We start from the raw sequence: 22,124 nt of genomic DNA on the forward strand, positions 1-22,124 counted from the left end.
AATATTCTACGGGAATCAATTAATTCTTTACATTCAACGTAAATACTTTATTTTCAGATCAATAATACAACTTAGAGTGGTTTTGTTAGAAAAATATCATTTAAAAAATATTTGTGAGTTAATTAAATAAGACTTGCAAACATTAAAGTGAAGAGAATAGGATTAAAAAAAGAAATAATATGTAACAATATAGTGATATTGCCGATACAAAAACGACTAGAATGAAAAGATATAAAATGAATTCCATTGTTGAATACGAACGCACCAAACATACTTGTATAGCTCGTACTTCAAAATCCTATTGTTAAAACATCAAATACAATTAATTATACGTATTGAGTCGGAACGGCTTCGGTATCACATTCAATAAGTGGTTTAGGACGTAGTACCGATTTGATTTGAATGTATTCAGTCTTAGGAACGTTTAGCAATCGCTACAAAGGAATAATAATTCGTATAGTGTATCACTCCGTTTACGCTTCGTTGTGACTACCACGTTTTAATAAATTTCCTTGGAATGTATGCAACAATAAAGACTACTGTCGGCCAAAATGTAGTACGGTACGAATGTGCAAACACAATTGATATTTAGCTTGGCACAGTATAAATAAGCTCTATAAATTTGTCAAAATTTGATCATCCCACGGATTATTTTAAGAAACTCGAAGAAGATTTCATTCGTGATTGGTTGATCGCCGCAGACAGTTTGTGCTCCTCTTGGAGGGCTGAGTCCATCATAACGTTTTGATACGTTTGCTTGATCCTGTCTTTGTCGCGGATCGCCAAATCTTGCCACTCCTTCTCGAGACTGTTCATCAGCTCCTCTCTCTGCAGTCGTGCATCCTTGATCACGGATCTGTCGTCCTCGTGCACCCACTTCTGCCACAGGGCCTTTGCATCCTGGCTACAATCAGTATAAACAAATGATCAAAACTGTTTCAATAATTATTCAAACTATGGCCATCGAAATTTTTTGATTGACGTATCGCTAATTGCTTTCTTAGAATCTTCACCTATTACATTTGCCCACATGCCATACAAACATATACACATCTGTCTGAAACTACGATCCTTCAAAGTCCAAAGGATCAGAGGGTTCAATGGATGACTAATCAATTAAAGCTATTAGCGGATCGTTTACTACTAATATAATTATTTATAGTTGATCTTGCTCATCACCCATTTACTCAAATCAATATCGCAAATGTTAATTCGGTAGAACTGCACTCCGAGTGTCAAAATGATCTATAATGAAAGTTCCATTTTTACAAACGTGACGAAGGAAGATCCAATTGCGGATCGCCGCCCTCACGAAACCTATCGAGAAACGAATGTAGGGCGTATAGGATGACGAACGTCTTGGCAAGCATTTACGAAATGCGCGTAGCGTATAGCGTGCACCGTAAGACGTGAATGACTCACGGTTTACGGTTGCAACATCGACGGACTTCGACTAATTCGAGAAGCACGGGGTGCTATTCGTCGTCCTAGACCCTTAGCGTCGCTCTCACGGTCACGTGCCGCGATTGCAACAAATCAAATCGCCGGTCGGATATTAAAAAGGAACAACAACATAGGTTCGATTAAGTCATACGTAATGTTATATCGCGATCGAAATATTTTTGTACAGCGAGTCTCGGTGTTGACACGATCGGACGTAACAGAGTGTTCTCCGGAAGGAAGTACGATTATTTCTTGATAAATAATTCTGGTAAGCAATCGAAAAAGAAATTCTTCCAGTGACAATTCGAAGTATTGAGAACTATTAAATTGCAAATTATCTTCGATCAATAGAATTCGAACAGAATTCTCTCTGAAATTGGCTTTCATCAGACATAGTTAAAAACTACATTTCGAAACGTGCAACATAATTCAAATATCAAAGTTTCAATGAACAAAATATTAAGGATTGCATAATAATGATAATTAAAATCCACGAAGATTTTCTGTAGAATTCATTGAACGTTCTTAAACTCACCTGTACATCGTAGAGTCACTGCAGATGTTCTCGCGCTCGGCCAGTTCCGCTGCCCTCTTCCCGATATTCATCAACCCTATCTTCCTCACCTCTTCATCTAGATACAAATTGTCAATGTTGTATAGCTGTTTCTCGCGGATCAATTCCAGTCTGTTTCTCATGTCCCTGAGCCTCAGAGCCTCGTCCCAACAGTGTTTGTTGCAGGCGTGGAGTTCACGCCTCGCAAAGTCCTCGATCTTGGACTTCAGCTCGTTGTGCGTCAAATAGAGGAACATCTGCTTCGAGAGGTTCTTGTCGCCGGGATCCCTCCGCAGCCAAGGCAAACTTTTCTCGACCTCGAACTGCCGGTTGTCCTTCCTTTTTATGTCGATCTCGTCTTGTTCCTCTTTGTCCGACCGATCTTTCTCGCGGCGAACCGATTCTTCAGAGGGTGTTTCGCCCGTGTGACCGGTGTCTGCATCGTCACCAGCTCTTTCAAGCGGAGACTTATCCGACTGATCTGTTCCCGTATTTCCTGGCCGGGAATCAGTTCCTTGCGAATCACCTATGTCCTTCGAACTGACTATACCGTCCGTCAAATTAGCAGATGGACTTACAGTCATCCTGCCATCTTCCTGGTAGTTGGTCAATCGTGAGTCTTCTTTCCTGTTTTCTTTATTATCACCGTAAACAAGATTCTCATTTTTCCCATTCGGAAGTCCAAGGGATAGAGAAGACCTGGACGACCTATAAGGAAAGTACCCATCGGGTTCGTCGCTCCGCACGTTCGTGTTCTCCAAACTCTTGCGAGCGTACCGAGCAGACAGCTGGTGGCTAGGAACGTCGGAATTCTCCTCATCCTTGGGACTCTTGCTGTTGTTCTCGCTCATTTTGTTGTTCCTGCGATAAGAACCCTGGCCGATTTGAACGAAATTCGTCGAATCTCTACAGATACGAGTGTACCCGAGATTGGTATCTTTCAGAGTGTGGAAACGTGAAATTGGGGGATCCGTGGGGCAGACGAAATAGGACTGATATCTTCGGCAAGTCCTAGGCAAATAGAGACTCTGCTCTGCTCGCTTCTCTTTTAACTTTTGCTTTAAAGCTTCCAATGAACACTCATCGGGTCGTGTTCGCGGTTTTTTCTTTTCTTCTAATTCCTTTTTGTATGTTTCCTCTTCCGCTTTCAGCAACGTTCTCAGTTTGTTCCTTCTGATTAATAACCGTTCCGCTTTCTTCGCCTTCTCTAGCTCGCCTCTCGGGTCTACGTTCTTGTAATTCCACGAGTCATAGTGTCTGGCAATTCTACACTCTCGCTCAAAGTATCTCGCGGTTCGCTGATAATAGTCGTGCTTGAGGTACGCTTCGTTGTGTTTCTGCGCGGCCAGCTGGTACTGTCTTTCTCGAAAACGACTGACCCTTTAACAGAACATGCCTCGTTGGTTACGCGAATGTGTTCGAGGTGTTATAGGAATAAATGAAAATTAACCCATTTCTGTCAGAAGGGTGTACATCACAGGGAAAGATGTAATAATATAGACAGGTTTTCTAAATTCTATTTAACATATTCACTTGTGTATTCGAGAAATGTAATTGTCCTCTGCTCGTCTTTTAAATGTTTTATGAGGTTACTTTTGACCGCACAAACAATGGTTGGAATGTTAACACATTCCCAGCCGGTGACGTAATATTACGTCTTCGAATGAATTATAGGAGCACAGTGTTGACGTACTGGTACGTCTTTTTATAATCAAGCTGTCTGGCGCTCCCTTCAAATTCATAGTACCTATAATTCACAAGCTTGCTTTGTTAACCTGTTAACAAGACAGATGACTTCTCCTTTGTGGCTGTTATTGATTTTCGGCAATCGTTTAGTATCCCCTTTATTTAATTAATTATTCTATCATTTTACTGTTAAATAAATGTATCATTAATATATTTCTTAAATTAACATTATTCGTCTCAAATGTTTGCAATCGTTCATGCTTAAGAAGTCATCCGGTTAATAGGTTACAATCGAATCAACAAGGACTAAACCACACAGGTCACCCAACTCTGAAAGAACTAACCAAGTACTAGCGGTGAACGCATCCAAGGACAATCACGGGTACCGATCTGCAGTCGATGACCCTGAGGATCGATCGACCTTCGTGTCGATCGGCACTTGGTGCATCGTAAACAGACGTGGGATACGTGGTACGACCAAGGGAAGAGGCGTTTCAACCGAGAGAGTCACCGAAAGCATCCTAGAAGAAGAGGACTGTCTTCTATTTCGAGCTTGCGTCTCTCTGTGACGTCACGTGGACGAAAATATCGCGCGGTTAGGGAGGTGCAGTCGTGGCCCTGATGTGTGGTCCAGGTCTCAATCTTTCCCAGACTCCCAAAAATTCCCAGCGGCTACGCTCTTAGAAGATTTCCTGTTAACCGATCGGCCGAACGTACGCGCGGCCACCGATAAATCCATTCTCCTCATTGTACCCGAAAAGTTTCCCTTGCGTCGCCCGTCGGGATCAGTGAACCGCGAGAGCAGGATCGCGGAAGATTTCCCCGAGCGCGAGAACACGTTTCGAGAAAAGTGGGTCGTAACTCTCCCACGTAAAACCGATCCCCACCTCGCCGTGCCGACGTCCAGGAGTCCGTCAGTGGCACATCGTACACGTCCTACAGAGGATCCTCGACGTCTACCGCGGCTCTCGCGATCCCCGAGAGCTGAATATACCACCCCCGAGTTTCACCAGGTGGACCTGATCGAGAAAGAAAGTCGAGCGTGATCGGAAGAAACCCTGCGACAGCGCTGAAGAAGAATGCCAGGCGCCGGTGGTCAACCACCGCAGAGGACCACCTTCAGACCGCCATGGGTCAAGGATGGTCCGAACCCTCTGCCGATGCCGACTGCACCCTGGACACTTAACTCCAGGAGAGACTCCAAATCGAAGGCCGAAGAACCGCCGGCGTTTACTCAAGTTACTCTCAAAGTAAGTTTCCAACTATTCAGAATTGTTAGCAGTTTCTTTTAAAGAAAACGCCAATGACTGGAACATTACATTTATACAATACACAATCGGCTAGACATTTCTTTCAATATCTGATTCAAAGTTGGAAGTGTTTTCGATAAAACGAGACGGTGATTAAAGTGACAAACGCTGGAGTACTATCGGTGTTAAAGAAACGAGAATGTGATTCCGTTGAAAAGGCTTTCTACGTTTTAATGGATATTAATATCTATTCTAATAACTTCTACATAGTATAACTGTTTCTCCTCGTTCTTTCTACAGAAATTGTGAATTCGAGAGAAGTTTTAAGGGCTCCTCTCTAAGACACCGGTTAGAATCTCATAATAAAAACCTAGAAAGTTTGTTTTCGTTTAAGAAGATAGCGTCAGCTCTATACAGAGGTAAAACAATAACGTCTGATCCCATCTGCGCTCATTCTACTAGAAACATGAACGGCCGAAGAATGACGGCCGCCTTCTGCAGTCTTTTTCCATTCAGATATTGGGTTTCAAAGTCACCGGACTTAGTCTATTAATATCTCGCGTGGGTGTCAAATAGCAAGTTTGCGTTACAAACACTTCGATAGTTCGAAATTTACAAGGGCGATGCATTCTGACCGTTTCCGTCCAAGAGATTGTTAGCGGAAACATTGTAACGCGTTTCGGTCGTACAGGTATTTACATTGTTCGTCCGCCATATTGTCCAGCTTGTTTACAGTCGAAACGATTTATTTACTTCGCGCGTAAGAATCGACCCTAACGCGTACACGAATCAAAAAGGATTCTGGTTCCTCTGTTTATTTGTACTTTGTTTTTTATCGCCGCATACCAATCCCAGAGCGCATACCTCCGATATTTTGGCAACGAGCCACGCGAAATCGTCGAAGTCAAATGAATCCTTGATCTGTCCAACCGGGAAAACGTGAAAAACGTGATGCCTGATGTTCCGCGGGACACGTGGCTGCGACGTGAACGTTAACGTCACTGTATTGTTTACAACTGTCGCGGTTAGTTAGATCATCGATAAGTCTGATCGGGATTTAGGTGATGGTACAGGGCGGCCGGTCTACATCGCCGTTTCGTGGAAATCACCGTTGAAAGTTTCCCGGCGCATACACGCGATTCAGGAAAGTTCCAAAAATATCGATTTATTCATTTCCTCCGAGACATTCGTCCGTGAGTTACGGCCGAGTCGTTATATTTGCAACTTTAAGCAGTTCGCGAACAGATGAAAGTCATCCTCGCCTTCCGAGTGGATGAAATTATAGATATTCGATCGTAGGATTAATCTGAAGCATCGGAACCAAATGATGTACCGGCGATTTAATAGGGAAAAGAATACATTGGAATGTTGCGAATTAGAATTCACGGTGACTCATAATTGTATTCGTTGCATCAAAGAGTCGGATCAATTCCCCTTTCATGATACGAGAGAGATCGGACAGAAGGCTAGCCCCACGGGTCCTCGCATATAAGCCTCTGGGTCACGATTATTTAAAGAACACGCGTTTCTATTTCAAATGTCTTGCCAGCTACGTCTTCCGCCAGTTTCTTAACGAGTTTATATCACGCTTTCGCGCAAACGTGTCGATTAGTTGAGGCGATTTCCCCCAGATTCCGCTATGAATGGCTTTTTTCCTTTCGCTGATCGCAGCTTATCTTGGCGACAGTGCCGCGATCTTCGCTCAGAGGAAGACTTATTCGAAGATCCGAAAAACGAATCCTTTTTTCGTAATTAATAAACACGATCGAGGCATTGATCGAAGCTTCTAGCGCAGAAACGATCGAGAAGGAAGTGCAATTCGGATTATTTAAAGACGACCGAGCGAACTTCGATACTTGCCAAGAGAATTCTCGAGACTTTCTTTCTTTAGGATCGAAGAGGGGCGGGTGGGGGTGGATGAACTTTTTTTTTCTATTTTCCGACGCAACTGCCTTTCACAATGCGTGGTATCGGTTCTTTTGTTGTAAATCGCCGGGCCTTACAAGCAGTCGTAACGAGTTGATCTGGGATAGAAGACGGAAGCGAAGTGTTCGGTCGTGAACAATGGACTGATCGTGTTCGACGAATTAAGTACGCGTTGATCGACGGTTGGCGTGCAAATGCTGCTGATATTAAAATACAGAATATCTAGGTTCGCTGATGCTGCTAGTTTAAACGGAACACATAACAAGTACCTACATTGTTAGTCCACTAATTCGCGGTTTAATTCGAACTGTACTTCTAACTTAACGCTAAATCGACCGGCTACTTAATTTACGGTTGTACATACACAACCGACGAGCAAGGCCAAAAACCAAACTGAAATTAAATCACATAGCCAGTGCGTAATATTACAGATAGCAAAAATGCAATGCCAGTTGTTTAGCAATAGCCGAGAAACGATGCAAAAATGCAGTGCTGATTATTTGAGTGTTAATGGCTCGTAAATCCTCAATGACACACAAAATCAAATGAAATCTAAAAACGGCACTCAATGTAAACAGTCTCTTTGTGTTAGTTTAGTGGTATACTCTAAAAATTGTCTTAATCATGATTTGTATTAATTTTGCGGGAAAGTATCCATAAAAAATGTTACAGTAAAAATAGTAGGTTAACAAGTTGATGAGTTAAAGTAGAAATATGTGAAGATTCTTTGGTTTATAGAGTGTGGCGAAGCCAGAAGCAAAACCAGTAGCGAAACCGGAAGCAAAAACAGTAGTGAAACCAGAAGTAAAAACAGTGGTGAAACCGGAAGTAAAACCAGCGGCAGAATCTCAATCTCGCAAACAGAGCAAAATCACAATAATCCCGGCACAGCCAAAAACCGAGAAGAATACGACCAGTAAACCGGCACCGAAGCCCCGCGAGAATGGACGACAAGAGCCAAATTCGAGGCCACAGCTCGAACGACAGGTTCGAATCGAGAGGTCTCGATCTCGAGGTGACACTATACCTCTCTCCAAGAGTGAGAGTAGTACAGGTAACAGCACTTAGAAAACTCCCCTTTAATCACAGTCTAGTTACCCCTATGTGTTTTGTAAAGTTATCCTAAAAAGAAGAAACAGTGAAACCAAATCCCAGTAGCTCTAATAGATCTAACAACTACAAACCAATCACTACATTTCGACCGATTTAACTATTACCGGGGCATGTTGATCGTACCGTAAATATCAATGTTTAAGATATATAATCACAACATAACAGTGAAATTGTCTCGATATTTTCTATAATAGATTTACGAATATTGTTCTTTACGTTGACACTTTTTAATCAGAGAAAAAGATACCTAGCTACAATGTAGATTATCATTCACAGGCATATATATATTTAGACACTTAATAAAATTTGATCAACAACTTTTCATTATTTACGCAATTGAATATAAAACAAAAGAATTATAAGTTATACTACGAAATGTTTTATATCCTCATTTTCTCAACATCCGACTCAATAAAGTACAGTTCAATAATTCAACACACTTTTACTGGGAAAAATGAAATTTCAAGTGATAGAATTCTTCAGTAATATGATGAGTCGCATTCAACGAAATCACGGTTGAGGATTACGGTACGATCAAGGATTCCCCGAGCGTTTCGAGCAAATCTACTTACCCCCATCGAAAACAAGATACCTCGCTATCGGACGGGCGTCGCGAAATATTCACGGCACAGTTTGCCACGGTAAAAATAAGATTTCCTTATAAATAGGCGCACCGACGCTGTCGAAGAGCTCTTCGAGGGCAGCGATCCCGCCGCCGCCGCCGCCGCGACCACCGCCACCGCCACCCAGCCGAACGATCCTGAAGGACCTTCCGCCGCTCAACGAGTCGCAACAAGAGAAACTGGAGATGCTGAAGTCGAGGCCACGGAAACGTCCCGACTGGGCGAGCATGATGAAGGAGGTGGAGAGCGGAAAGCGATTGAGACACGTGAAGTGCAACGACAGGAGCGCGCCCCTGATCGAGAGGGTGAACAAGGTCACTGCCGATCCAGCAGGTGATCGTCAATCGAACTTCGATCCTACTCAGATTCCCCGGGGCCGATTCTCTTAGGAGAAAACCGGTTTCACCATGTTCTTTGATTAGTCTCTGCTAGATTCCCCCTACCCCTCTACTCGCCCGTTTGTGCTGTTACCCCTTGGCAAACACGCACCCCCCCCCCTGCTCGCCCATGTAGAGGTCGATCCGGCGGGGTGTAATTAATTAAACTGTTAATAAAACGGTTCAATCAGCTTTTGTCCCCGAGACTACGATACGAGCTGTTTGTAGTACAACCTAGTCGTTATTGTTCCGATCCCCGTTCTACTGCACGGGAACCCTTTCGTTTTGTTGCTGAATAATATTATTATCGTTGAATTAACCGGCGTCTTCGTGTTCAGTGGGTTTTCACCGACCCCCTCCTCCCTTCTTCCAATTGTCCCTGTGTAAACGAATATCGGAGCGCGTCGCGTTCCGATTGTTGCCCGAATGAGACCATTTCCCCTGGTCGCGCTGTATGATCCTGATTGAGATTGATGTGTTTCTGGGAATTAAGGAACGGCCCGAACGGGATGCGTTCTGGCGTTTGTCTGTTTTTGGACCGAACGTTTCAGGATGTCGCGGTGTCTGTTGTACTGACTCGGTGTTTCTCATTAGGGAAGGCACACTTTGTGTTCGAATCCGAAAAGTCGAACATGCATAACCAATTGCTGAAGCAGATTCAGGAGGGCGTGAAACTGAAGAGCGTGAAGACGAACGATCGGTCGAAACCGATGCTCGAGGGACTGAGGAAATTCCGGAGGCAGCTGACGATAGAGGAACAAATGCAAAAGGCTGACGAGCCTACGGACGATTCGATTTCGGATGATATGGACGACATCGATGCGGTCAGGGACGATCTGCAGAGTACGAAGCAAATGCTTGCTTTGGAGTTAAGAAACAAGGAGGCTTTGGAGAGGGATAACAAGAGATTACAAGTAAGCTGATGTCTGATAAGTTACTGGTAACCGCCTTGATTTAACTGATTGTATCATTTTTTTAATGTTGACGCTACGTTTGGACTGGATTTACTTTTGTTCAACGTAATAATTTTTAGAGTTTTTTTTTGTAGTTAGCGTGTTATATGGGATTACACGAACTAAAAACTGTATTTAAGGTATCCCCTTTACAGGCAAGGATTTTGAATCTTGAAGCTGAGCTCGACAGACAAAAATCTACGAAAACCGTACAAGAACACAGAAAACAGGACGAGAAACTCACAGAGTCATTGAAACAGGAAGCTCAGCAGGCCAGGAAAGAGGCTGAGAAGTTTGAGAAAGACTATATGAATGTAGCAGAAGAGAGGGATAAAATGAAGAACGAATTGGAGGAGATGAGGAGAATGTATGCTGCTTTGGAGAGGCGTATGAAAGCTGGTAACAATAGTTCAAGTTTTATGGTACTGAAGAGTATACACGTAATATACTGATTTCTAACTCTTTTAACCTTTGCTCATTTATTGTAATATAGGCTTAGGCTAGCAACAGCTACTAATCTATTAACAACGCAATTAATAAACGATAACGAGCTTGAATAAAAAATTACTGTATCTTTGCGGCGTTAAGTTAACTCCAAATCGCTTATGCTTATTCTAATTTTGCCCCTTTATTTTGCGCTTTTGGGATCAGAGCTTGAGCAAGAGCTTGAGCAAGAGCTTGAGCAAGAGCTTGACGTTGAGCCGATAATAGAGCTAGCAGACGATAGCGACGACGCAGCATGGTACAATGTTTCAGGAATGGCACTGGCTGGTTGTCCAAGTGCAAAAGATGTAGCAAAAGTGGCTTCTCAAAAGAGTATAGATAAGAGAGAGCCAAGCGAAAGCGAAGAAGATGAAGAGGAAAGCACAGAAGAAGAAGAGGAAGATGACGATCCAAAGATTGCAGCTGAAAAAAGATTGCAGAGGGAGATCAAACTTTTATCAACAAAGATCAAGAATTCCAAGTAAGTATTATTGCATGAATAGTTTCCATGTAAACATGCATAAATATGATAAAAAATAATATGTTTATAATAGGGACAAAGCCGTAAATGCTAGAAAAGAGAGGCATGCATTGAAAGATCAAATTAAGCAACAGCAAAAAATGTTGAAAGAAGAGAAAAGGAAATTTAAACGTCTTCAGAAAGAAGTTGATAAAATGGCAAATTTAATGTCAGAAACTGATGAAGATAAAGATGAGGAAGAAGAGGAAGAGGAAGAAGAAGAGACAGAGTCTGAAGAAGAGTCTGAATCAGAAGAATCTGAAGAAGAGGAAGATTCTGAGACAGAAAATGAGGATGATTCATTAGAAGGTCAAAGAGACTCATTACAGGTATTACGCTAAATATCATATACTAATATAAGAAATAAAAATTATTCAATGTAATAACATTACCCAATAGAGATTGCATCAAATTTTGTCGTATTGCATCATGAAAAATTTGTTAATTCTATGCACATAATAATATTAATATTTTCATAGAAACGAGCCAAAAAGCATGAAGGACGTTTAGCTGCATTAAAGAAGGGTAATTATTTACTCAAAGCACAAGTTGACAGACTGAAAGATGATTTAGCGAAGCAACGAGAAGAAAGTATCTCTTTACAAGAAGATCTAGACTCTGTCTTAGCAGAATTAGGTTAAGTTAATTTAAGGAACAGTGAAAGCTTACTATGGACAATTGTATACATACACATATAAGTATTACATATGAAAATATAGAAAATTTTCTGCCTGAAAATTCAGACACGCAAATACACGCACTCACCTAAATGTATTTTATAGGATACCTCACACTTGAATCAAATTTTCTGTTCAGTTTTATCCGTAGCGTATGAAATTACTACTCTTTAATAACGACTAGTGAACAGAATAATTTGTTTTCTCCAGTATCTATGGAAAATGTACTGGAAGCGTTACGAATCAAAAGAGAAACATACCATAAACTATACCACATGCCTATCGATCAAAACAAAAGACAAAAGAGATGTAAATTTTCTATACATTAACCATTGCTCATCATATTTCGCAGAAAAAAAAATCTTTATACGAAAATATTGGAAACGTTTTTCCTTTTTTTGCTATAATATTGTATAATATTTTTAAATAAAAGACAATCGTTAGTCGATGATAAAACTTTCTGATAGGTTATCACAAACAAAAAGTCAACAACACTCACATGCTTATATAACTGAAATACAATCGACGAGCAGGTTTTCCAGAATTTACAAACTTTATTTTTTTTAACGATGACTTTTCTTTTATTTAGAATACACGATGACATAAATGTGTTTATTATATACTTTTGTAACTACAAAAAGAAAATCCACTACCACCCGTTAGAGTGGCCTGAAAAGATATGCACATATGACGTGAGACAAAATCCCTAGCATATTCCTTGAATGCATTGGCGTCGTAAAGTAAACATTGAATACACTTATAAATTTATTTACATGTTTAGTTGTTGCCGCTCAGCAAATGTACAAATCTCTCTTTTTTCTATGATTGTGTGACGAAACAGTTCTTGTGTTGTTTTATAATTATTCGACTAATATGACTAACTATAATAAAAGTAAAATTGTAAAATACACAGTGTCACTAAAACGAACAGGTAAGGACGATGCCGAAGTTTTTAAAATTTAAAATTATATTTGAAAATCAGAATATCGCTATAGTTCTCTGTGGATTACATATTCTATACAATGGTGTTGTAGTTTTTAGAACATTAGTCGTACCTTAAGTATTTTTAAGCATGCTTGAATTATAAAAATGTATTCGCGTTTGAACAATTCTGCGTCAACAAGTGTGATGACAACATTGCACTGCGAGCTAAGTTGAAAAAATAAGCTGAACTTTTATTAGTGCGGATAGTTCATGCATCTTTCGAGTGACACACTGAGAAAGATGTATTCGTTAAACCGCGCGTAACACCTTGCGTACGCGACGAAGTTCGTGAAACAACGGAGGCATTAAAGTGCAGGTAATTAAATTCTTATTGCTCTCCATTATTATTATTATTATCACTCTCAAATTATGCACATAATATGCACAACAAAAAATAAAACTGAAATGTAAATTTATAAAAAGAAATTAACTGTATGTACATTCGTTTACATAAAAACATTTAAACTGAACACAGCATCCAGATCGTAAATTAAAACATTCATGTAATGTACATGTTTTCCTTTCAGTGTAATATTAATCACCTATCTAATAATATTATGAAGTGGTATAGACGAATATGTTTCATTGCGCGCGTTCGTATCTATATAGTATGAGTTTATGTAGTCAACAGGTTGCATTAGTTTCGCGACTTTCGTGTCAGTTAGTGACCGTTGCGTTCGAAATTTATCGAAACACACATACAAATAAATATACCTCTTTCTTTCTTTTATTTATATATCGGTGATTAATATCATCGATATGCTAATCAACCGAGTACCTGTCGCAAGATTACAGACATACATGTTTGTTTCCGTATTACCCGCATCCGTATTTCTTCCACATCTGTATAGAATTCCAACTAAATACTGCCCGTTCGTCTTCTCAAAACTGTGACAGTAGTCATTTCTATACTGATGCAAACATCTCATTTCGTACTAATAGAATACTGAATATTAAGCGAGTAATGATTTCCGTTACATGATCAATGTAACTCAATAGCCGCATTTATTAAACCGCTCTTAGCTTTAGTTGCTAGAAAGGCTAGATCCCGTCAGGCTACGACACATTCCCGATTCAATTAATATATTTCCACGTTAATTAACTGCAAATATTTTTTAAAATCCGCATTACTTATTTAATATCCTGTATTCATGAAAATATTTGAGTATATGCACAGAGCTATCCAGGCATAAAGGAAGACAGCATCTACAGTAATAAAAATAAAACAAATAAAACATTCCTTGATCATTATAAATCATTTACAGATATAGTTTCTACCCAGACTGCATGATGATAGTGGTGAAACTGAACATGTTAGAAATCCTATGCTAGTCAGGTCCATGATTTTATGTTATAAAGTTGCAATACGGTGCTAATGAATGATGATAATTATAAATAATTGCCAGTTTACATACTAGGTTTCACTTTCTAGTGAATCAGTAACCGAATTGCACTTGCCAAAAACTTTCATAACAAACAAATACAGTTTTTCATGAAACTTTAACGTCTGTCTTAATCCTTTTCTCTTCCACTAATTTAACATCCGTTACATGTAGATTATGAATACTTTTCGCAGCAAATTTAATTACAGATTGTGTCGAAACTTGAGTCGTGTGTCTGAGATCCAAACGTTTAAGCACTTTACATCTTGCCAAGTGATCTAGTGTTGCCTCCGTGAGTAATCTACAGTTTGACAAGTTGAGTGACGCTAGATTTGATACTGATTGCGCTGGTGAAGTTGCTAGTTGAGCTACGCCAGCATCAGTAACTCTGCCACAAGATGACAGATCTAACGTTTCGAGATACGGCAAGTGTTGAACAATATATCTCAAAGCTACATCAGTGATATCACATCCAGCCAAAGATAAATTTTTAACATGTTTCAATCTTGATGTTTTGTCAATCAAACCAGGTCTTGAGTCTGTAGGTGGACTGAGAACTTCTCTCAAACTTGAGTCGTTCAGTCCAGATACATGACTCAAGTCTAAGGTGACGAGTGGTGGGCAAGTGCAAGTTCTCAAAGCACATACTCCCGCCCACGTGCAACCTTGTACAGATAATGTTCTAAGTTGCGGTAATCTACTTAGCAGCCAGGCTAATTGTCTTTTAGTAACATTTGTCCAGTCAAGAGACAGATGTTCCGGTTGGCGGCGTATAATACCAGTCAAATGTAAAGCTGTTAGATGAGAATGAGACATGTCCAATTTTCTCCACAAACTAGGATCTATGCTATATCTGGCCCATGTACGGCAAACCAAGGCACAATTCGCCAGATCCTTTGCATTTAAAAATCTAAAAATAGCAAGTAATGCTGTCTTGTCATACGCTAAAGATTGTCCATTAAAATCGGGCCCTGGTCTTTGAACAGGCGGAAGCGGAACAGGCCTAACAACCACATGGGGCCTCTTCAATGACTTACTACTTGAACCTGTTAATTGTACTGCTAATTGTGTACGCAAAGCTGTTCTCTGTTCACCCTCAGCCGGTTCTCTGTCATTCCATGCCTGGAATTTTTTGTATAGTAACCATGAATATTTCGTATTCTTAGACCGTGTCAGATTCCATGTGGGGACTTACATCGCTGGGATCGGGTCTTGAACGTTTACTTGGTGTAGTAGCTCGTTCAGAGTCTGTTGTCGGTGCTGATGAAGCAGCACTAGATACAGACAGTTTTCGTGCACGAGCCTTAGGTTGACGTGGTCTGCAGTCTAGATTTCGACCGCTTTCACAACACGACGGACACTCCCAACTGTTCGGTAAGTCATCGCTGACGGTTATAGTTTGCTGATCCATTCCTATGCATTCTGGATGGACAATGTCAAAACATATTGAACATTCTACTAAACTTGACGGTGCTGTTGGTGTCGGTTTGCCTGGATTAAATATTAAAAATTAAAGTACTTTAGTTCCTTAGTCTAATTTAAAAAAAAAAACACTATATTGAAAAAATAAATACCCATTAAAGGTGCAGGTGGCTGTCCCCAGCCATCTAATCTGCAAACTTTACATGCTGCAGTAACTGGGAGCATAGGCCTCAGACATTGCCTCATTAAGCACGTTTGTTTGGCACGACCACTTCCACCAAACTTCACCATATCTTGACAATACATGCACTCTCCACAATCAGTCCTTGTACACGCCTCACACTTTTTACACCTAGTGCGTCTTCGCCGCGGGAAAGCTCTTTCAGACTTTTCCTGTGAGTGATGCCTCTGTATCTTTGCAAAACTTTTCTTAGTTACTCTCAAGCGCTCCTGTTACGTAATGCAACAAGATATTTGTGAATATTGAAAAAGCAATAGACACGCATATGTTAATATAAATGTAACTTTTGCTTACCCTTTCTGCAATTGTCAATGGTGGTGGAGGTGGTAACACCGGATTTCCTGTTACAGCTGCTTCTGGATTATCATGCCTGTGTTGCTCTACCAAACATCGAACGTCATGAATTAAGGCAACAGGATCACGGATAAGGTCAGGCACATTCTTCTTAGTAGAAGGTAATGAATGTAAATACATAACTATTGCTTTTAAACCATGTAACTCAAATGGTGTTAGGTGCAGATGTTGATGGTGTTGTGGAATTGAATGTTGACGATGTGACTCAGAAATATCTAAGTGACTTCTCCCTAGCAGCACATGTACATATCTTTCCAATACATACCTACAATAAATGAACAGAAATTAATTCTCATGTTCTTTCAATAATTTGTTACAATGTATTAAGTAGTTATAAACTCACCATAACATTTCAGTGAAAAATGGATATCTGAATTTTTGTGGAACTTTTGTATGTTCTTCAACTTGTGCAACTTTCAACTGTTTTTCAATACCAAAACTATGTAAAAAATTTCCACCAAAAACTAATGAATCTTGAGGTGTATAGACAGCATGAATCCAACCAGTTGGGATGAACAATGTCATACCAGCTGTTAAACTTATTCTACCGCATCTGTCCACCATATCTCCAAAGAATACATCTGATTGTTTTCCACTTAATACCCATTCTTGATAAAGAGCTAAGTTTTTTTCAGTGGGAGGGATAAGCCAAAATATTTTTCCACCTCGTAAGATATGATACCAAACACTAGTTCCACCAAAATCAACATGAAAGTCCGTATAACACCCTTTCACAGACATCAAACAATACTTCTGCACTTTTGGATACATCATATCTTCCAAAAGATTTGTAGATTCCACTTGAGCTTCTTTCAAATGTCTTGGCCATACAACATCCACCCAGTCAACTTGTCGTACTAATGCAGGTGACTGTACGTAGTTCTCTAATTTAGTATGACTAAATTCTAAAGAGATGACATTCAATAAACGTTCCTTGTTAGCATCTTCATAATACTTTTGCCATTCTTTCATTGTCATATCTTCATTTTTTTGTGTATTGACATCCATTACGTCTAGTACTCTCTTGGAACCTAATAGATATAGACAATGCATCTTATTATATACGAATACTGATTATCAAACTGTTATAAAATTGTACATGAAACATACCAACACATGTTCTGACATCATTGACAGAAAAGTTTGAACTAGGTACTCGTAATCCCAATCCAGATTTGTCTCTGAATAATAAGGGTATGCTAAGACCATGCTTCTGCAGGTATGCTAGAGTAAGTTCTGAACCAGCCATTTCACGGAATAATCCAGAAAAATTACTAAGATTGTATCTGTCACATTCAATTTTTTCATCGAGCTGAAACGTCCTACGACCCTCGATTTCCTCGTCGCCAATAGTCCAATCATCTGTATATAACTTCCTAGTCCTTTCTCGCTGTAATAGAATTTGCAACAAATTCAATATTTACATATAAATTTTACTAAACATCACAAAAAAAGAAGCAAAACTTGTGATAAATCGTAAAATTATGTTTGGTTTGTTTACCAATTGACGCCTTTTAGGCAGGGGAGTAGAGTCATCGGCCATTGCGGACACGCTGTCAGAAACGTATCACCGAAAACTCATCGAATATTCAAAGTATGATGTTTAATGATGATTAACGTGGTTCCTTTAATATTAAATAAACGAAATCTCGTTTATTATTTACATGTCACGTACGATAGCCTGATATTAACATCGAACTTTTCTTGGATTTTACTTTCCCAGCAAAACGAGGTCGCCATTTTGCTGCCGGCCAATGCTACCAATAAGTACTATAAAAACTTCAAACCACTCCGAGCACGTAGTGTGTCGTGTGTAAGATATATTATAATTTAATAATTAAAAAATTTCCATTATATAACAGCACAATAGGATGTACATTTCTAAGATGTTATAACTATACAATTTTTCGTTATACTGCAAGAAATTTAATAGTAATAACCTAGAGATTTTATGTCACTACGCCAACTATGTATGGTACATATTGATGTGGCCTATATTGCAAATATGACGTTGTTTAGTGTCTTATACTGCGTGGGTACATTTTGACAATTCATAGTTAAAACTCGAATGTTGACATATTTGTATGAGTTATGGTGCTTTCCACGTTGTATTTCTTTACATAGTTGTGAAATTATACATATAAGATTTCTTAAAACTTTTTTATACCAATAAACATCAAGTCATTCACGAAAGTAAAGAAATATATTCTGCAAGCAAGGCCTAAACGAACGGGTTAGCTATGACGAGCCTACGTGACAGGCAAATAAATGCCTTGAAACAAATGTTAAATTTAAATCAACCTGAACAAAAATTGGAAGAAGCTGTACCAACATGGAAAGTTCTAATTTATGATCGACTTGGGCAGGATATTATCTCACCATTGATATCCGTGAGAGAACTAAGAGAGCTTGGCATCACGCTCCATATGCAGTTGCACTCTGATAGAGATTCTATTCCTGAAGTGCCAGCAATTTACTTTTGTGCTCCAACAGATGAAAATCTTGGGAGGATTGGCCAAGATTTACAGAATGGTTTATATGACATATATCACTTAAATTTTATATCGCCCATATCTCGACAAAAAATGGAAGATTTAGCAGCAGCTGCATTACTCGGTGGTGTGGTATCAAATATCCACAAAGTATTCGATCAGTATTTAAATTTTATATCATTGGAAGATGACCTTTTCATTCTTAGGCATCAAAACAGTGATGTGATATCATATCATGCAATTAATCGAGGAGAAGTGAAAGATACTGAAATGGAATCAGTTATGGAAATTATAGTTGATTGCTTATTCTCTGTCTTTGTCACGTTGGGAACTGTTCCAATTATAAGATGTCCAAGAGGGAATGCTGCAGAAATGGTGGCTAAAATGATAGACAAGAAATTAAGGGAAAATGTCTGGGACACAAGGAATAATCTGTTTGAAAGTGAAACAACTGGTCATTATAGTTTCCAAAGGCCACTTCTTATAATATTAGACCGCAATATAGATATGGCTACACCATTGCATCATACATGGACATATCAAGCATTGGCACATGATGTATTAGAGATGGCATTAAACAGACTTGTAGTTGAGGAGAATGTAGGACGGTCTCCTGCAGGTGGTACGCGTTCAAAGACTAGAGCTTATGAACTGGACAATAAAGATAGATTTTGGTGCCAACATAAAGGTAGTCCATTTCCTAGAGTAGCTGAAGCTATACAGGAAGAATTGGAACAGTATCGTACTTTCGAAGAAGATGTAAAAAAATTGAAATCTTCTATGGGTATTGATAGTGAGAGTGAGGTAGCAATGTCAATGGTTTCCAATAATACAGCACGTTTGACGAGCGCTGTGAATTCTCTACCACAACTTTTAGAAATGAAGAGATTGATAGACATGCACACATCAATTGCAACAGGTATTTTAAATTTTATTAAATCTCGAAGACTGGATACATTCTTTGAACTAGAAGAGAAAATCATGAGCAAACAAACATTAGATAGAAGTGTATATGAAACAATAAGTGATCCAGATGGTGGTACACCTGAGGACAAGTTACGTCTTGCTATTATATATTACATTTGTACAAATGTGTCTGATGCTGATTATAGCAAGCTTGAGGCAGCATTATCTGCTGCTGGGTGTGATCTGAATCCACTACTTTATATAAAAAGATTAAGAAGTTACACTAGAATAGCTGAGATCCAAAATAACTATGAAGGTGGTGGAACCAAAACTGTTAGTATGTTTTCAAAACTCATGAACCAGGGATCATCTTTTGTAATGGAGGGGGTAAAGAATTTAGTTGTTAAAAAACATAATTTACCTGTTACGAAAATAGTTGACGAACTGATGGAATCTAGACAGTCCTCTCAGACAGACGATTACTGTTATCTAGATCCAAAACAGTTGAAACATACAGAACAAATGCCAAAGAATCGACCAACATTCCAGGATGTAATTGTGTTTATTGTGGGTGGTGGTAATTATATAGAATATCAAAATTTAGTGGATTATGTGAAACAGAAAAGTGGAGCAGGAGTAAATAAACGGATCACATATGGTTCAACAACATTTATTAATGCAAAACAGTTGCTTAAACAGCTTTCACTTCTGGGACAAGAAGTGCATTCATAATTCTTGCAAATTATCCAATTGACTTTGGACGAATTTGTATATTTATCTCCTTTCTTATGGCGTATGCTAAATTTTCCTATTATTGTTATAGCCTTCTTGTAAAAATGTAAAATAAATAAAATACGTTTAATTATTTTAGATACAATTTCTCTAGGTATATTTGCCTATCCTTCATTTTTCCAACACATGGTTGAAATCTAGTTACGAATTTCGAATAAAGTCTCTAGCACGTTCTACGATTTGGGGTATTTTCTATAGTAAGAAAACAAGCCTGCATTTCGAATTGTTTGATCAATGAATCATTTATGTACGAGTATCTTTTCGGTTTTATCAAAAATTCATTGCACACCGTCTAGAAAATTCACTTTGACTCATTTATATAGTTCTATATAAATGAAAAATGACGACGATACAAGAGGAAACGAAAAACTTCGTGAGACGAGCTGTTCTTACAACAGACCCGCAGAAAGCTGTCACGGAATACTTTTTATCCAAGCAAGAGGATCGAAATATTAAGTAATGTCACAGAAAAAAAAAATAATTAATCTTTATAGTCGACATATAACAAGTATCAAGTGTATCCTAAGTATTCTTTTATTTTCAGCATAGTAACAATTAGAAATAAAAAGATTGTTTTAGAATTTTATGCACGAGATACTTATAAATTTCTTTTTATTTTTCCGTTACGATTTTCTCTTTGACAAATGAGATGTGTATTTTGAAAATTGAACGATAGAAAGTATCCGGAATGGGATAAGCCAAGGGATTTCCCTGCGTCGGAAGTGGTGAGAGCATATTGTGACTTAGCAAAAGTACAAGAGAAATTGCAGGCGAAATGGCTCGAGCAAGAGAAAAGGCGACAAATCATGGATGAGCAGTGGAAGGAGATGAGGCACGATGAATTAGTACTTCGCGAGTCATTCATAAAATTCAACCGATTCGTTCGGGAGAATCAGGAGAAACGGGAGCGTGCGGAGATTAAAATTAAAGAAGAACGAGAGCGCCAAGAGAGTCGACGCAAAGAAGTAAACTTTACATTTACTATCAACGAAGAGGAAGAATAATTGTTCTCAGTTGATAAAAACGCTTTTCAGATCGACAATTTAACCGAAAAGTTAGATCACATGAAAAACGTTCGCGACAAAATGAAGAAGTACGTGGAAGAGTACAAAAAATATCAGAATTATTTAGAGAGAGTGATTAACGAGACAGGAGAGTTTCACTCGATCTCTGAGATATTCAATCGTTATGAAACTTTGATCGAGGCCAGGTCGATCTTGTCCGTGCATCAAGATAAGAATCTTCAAGCGTTAGAGGAGACAGGGACAGAAATAGTAAACGTTTTTCTTTTATATTGAAGTAAAATTCTATAAAGTTTATTTGTCGCTTCTTGTACAGTGAGACGAATTCTTGTCCCGTTTCAGTATCATATGACGGAAACAAAGGCACAGAAATTCATGGGTCTGAACAATAAGTTGGCACAACTACAAGCGAGACGCGACAAGGCAGAGGCGAAAGCCCTGAAATGGGAGACGATCCTATCGAGGATAAAGGCAAGCACCACGGAGATGAATTTGAAGTACACGCAGGTAAAAACCTGCTGCTGGAATTTGTATCAGCAGACATGTAAGAGAAAGGATGTTCCCATCACTGTTGGCAAAGATGACACGGAGCAACAGCTCGAGCACATAAAACGCACTATCCTCGAATTAAAACGAATCATCAAGGTCGCGAAGAAACGAGCAGCGAAGATGGACGATCATCCTTAAAATACTCATTTAAACTGCTCTTTTTTTACATAAATACATACTTTTATCGCAAATGAAATATATACTAACAAATACACGGTTACTGTTTTAAGAATAAATTAAAAGACAGTTTGTAGATAAATTACAGCTTGACGTCGGATGAATCCATCAGCATTCGCGCGAAATTGGTTTTATTATTTGCATTATAGTTCGCGGGGAATTACGTTGAGGATGGAATCGCTTATTCTGTAAATTGTAA

The 22,124-nt window shown here is 39.1% G+C and overlaps 5 protein-coding genes across 10 annotated transcripts; 3 read left to right on the forward strand and 2 right to left on the reverse strand.

The window, feature by feature from the left end:
* Positions 1-44: 44 nt before the first annotated feature.
* LOC143174598 (uncharacterized) lies at positions 45-12,255 on the reverse strand. Its single transcript, XM_076368325.1, has 3 exons — positions 12,104-12,255; positions 1,979-3,376; positions 45-904 (listed from the first exon to the last, which is right to left on the reverse strand). Coding segments are annotated over exons 1-3 (1,656 nt in total). The 5' UTR covers positions 12,106-12,255; the 3' UTR covers positions 45-648.
* On the forward strand, positions 4,328-11,669 carry LOC116427983 (uncharacterized). 4 transcript variants are annotated; one of them, XM_031978990.2, is made up of 8 exons: positions 4,328-4,932; positions 7,597-7,912; positions 8,640-8,927; positions 9,566-9,885; positions 10,065-10,323; positions 10,576-10,888; positions 10,962-11,256; positions 11,407-11,669. In XM_031978990.2, the coding sequence occupies exons 1-8, from the start codon at positions 4,762-4,764 to the stop codon at positions 11,566-11,568; spliced, it is 2,124 nt and encodes a 707-aa protein (XP_031834850.2). In that variant the 5' UTR covers positions 4,328-4,761; the 3' UTR covers positions 11,569-11,669. The 4 variants fall into 4 exon arrangements, with proteins under 4 accessions (XP_031834850.2, XP_031834852.2, XP_031834851.2 ...); XM_031978992.2 differs by having other exon boundaries at positions 4,332-4,932; positions 10,681-10,888; XM_031978991.2 differs by having other exon boundaries at positions 4,332-4,932; positions 10,080-10,323.
* Positions 12,256-12,550: 295 nt separating the features above from the next.
* On the reverse strand, positions 12,551-17,754 carry LOC116427982 (jmjC domain-containing histone demethylation protein 1). Of its 3 annotated transcripts, none has more exons than XM_031978988.2 (7): positions 17,489-17,754; positions 17,098-17,377; positions 16,331-17,018; positions 15,928-16,252; positions 15,545-15,800; positions 15,166-15,461; positions 12,551-15,092 (listed from the first exon to the last, which is right to left on the reverse strand). In XM_031978988.2, exons 1-7 carry the CDS (start codon positions 17,528-17,530, stop codon positions 14,079-14,081), a joined length of 2,901 nt encoding a protein of 966 aa, XP_031834848.1. In that variant the 5' UTR covers positions 17,531-17,754; the 3' UTR covers positions 12,551-14,078. The 3 variants fall into 3 exon arrangements, with proteins under 3 accessions (XP_031834848.1, XP_031834845.1, XP_031834847.1); XM_031978985.2 differs by having other exon boundaries at positions 15,545-15,842; positions 17,489-17,753; XM_031978987.2 differs by having other exon boundaries at positions 15,545-15,806; positions 17,489-17,641.
* A 193-nt stretch (positions 17,755-17,947) lies between these two features.
* Positions 17,948-20,250, forward strand: Slh (sec1 family domain containing Slh). The gene has a single exon (XM_031978993.2). It carries the CDS (start codon positions 18,228-18,230, stop codon positions 20,115-20,117), a length of 1,890 nt encoding a protein of 629 aa, XP_031834853.1. The 5' UTR covers positions 17,948-18,227; the 3' UTR covers positions 20,118-20,250.
* Positions 20,251-20,400: 150 nt separating this feature from the next.
* On the forward strand, positions 20,401-21,886 carry LOC116427988 (coiled-coil domain-containing protein 42 homolog). Its single transcript, XM_031978997.2, has 4 exons — positions 20,401-20,633; positions 20,854-21,142; positions 21,212-21,451; positions 21,542-21,886. The coding sequence occupies exons 1-4, from the start codon at positions 20,518-20,520 to the stop codon at positions 21,884-21,886; spliced, it is 990 nt and encodes a 329-aa protein (XP_031834857.1). The 5' UTR covers positions 20,401-20,517.
* Positions 21,887-22,124: the final 238 nt, after the last annotated feature.

This window comes from Nomia melanderi, chromosome 6 (assembly GCF_051020985.1).
Source record: "Nomia melanderi isolate GNS246 chromosome 6, iyNomMela1, whole genome shotgun sequence".
Classification (NCBI taxonomy): Eukaryota; Metazoa; Arthropoda; class Insecta; order Hymenoptera; family Halictidae; genus Nomia; species Nomia melanderi.

Excerpts from the sequence above, each read along its gene's own strand:
- LOC116427983 (XM_031978990.2), top strand. The coding sequence starts at position 4,762 with ATGCCAGGCGCCGGTGGTCAACCACCGCAGAGGACCACCTTCAGACCG. Across the intron at positions 9,886-10,064 it reads GGGATAACAAGAGATTACAA|GTATCCCCTTTACAGGCAAG; the intron begins GTAAGCTGATGT and ends ACTGTATTTAAG. Across the intron at positions 10,324-10,575 it reads GGAGAGGCGTATGAAAGCTG|AGCTTGAGCAAGAGCTTGAG; the intron begins GTAACAATAGTT and ends TTTTGGGATCAG.
- LOC143174598 (XM_076368325.1), bottom strand. Across the intron at positions 905-1,978 it reads AGTGACTCTACGATGTACAG|CCAGGATGCAAAGGCCCTGT; the intron begins GTGAGTTTAAGA and ends TACTGATTGTAG.
- LOC116427982 (XM_031978985.2), bottom strand. The coding sequence starts at position 17,530 with ATGGCCGATGACTCTACTCCCCTGCCTAAAAGGCGTCAATTG. Across the intron at positions 17,378-17,488 it reads TGCCTAAAAGGCGTCAATTG|CGAGAAAGGACTAGGAAGTT; the intron begins GTAAACAAACCA and ends ATTCTATTACAG. Across the intron at positions 15,093-15,165 it reads CAAGACCCGATCCCAGCGAT|GCATGGAATGACAGAGAACC; the intron begins GTAAGTCCCCAC and ends AAAAAATTCCAG.
- Slh (XM_031978993.2), top strand. The coding sequence starts at position 18,228 with ATGACGAGCCTACGTGACAGGCAAATAAATGCCTTGAAACAAATGTTA.
- LOC116427988 (XM_031978997.2), top strand. The coding sequence starts at position 20,518 with ATGACGACGATACAAGAGGAAACGAAAAACTTCGTGAGACGAGCTGTT. Across the intron at positions 20,634-20,853 it reads CAAGAGGATCGAAATATTAA|AAAGTATCCGGAATGGGATA; the intron begins GTAATGTCACAG and ends ATTGAACGATAG. Across the intron at positions 21,143-21,211 it reads AAGAGAGTCGACGCAAAGAA|ATCGACAATTTAACCGAAAA; the intron begins GTAAACTTTACA and ends AACGCTTTTCAG.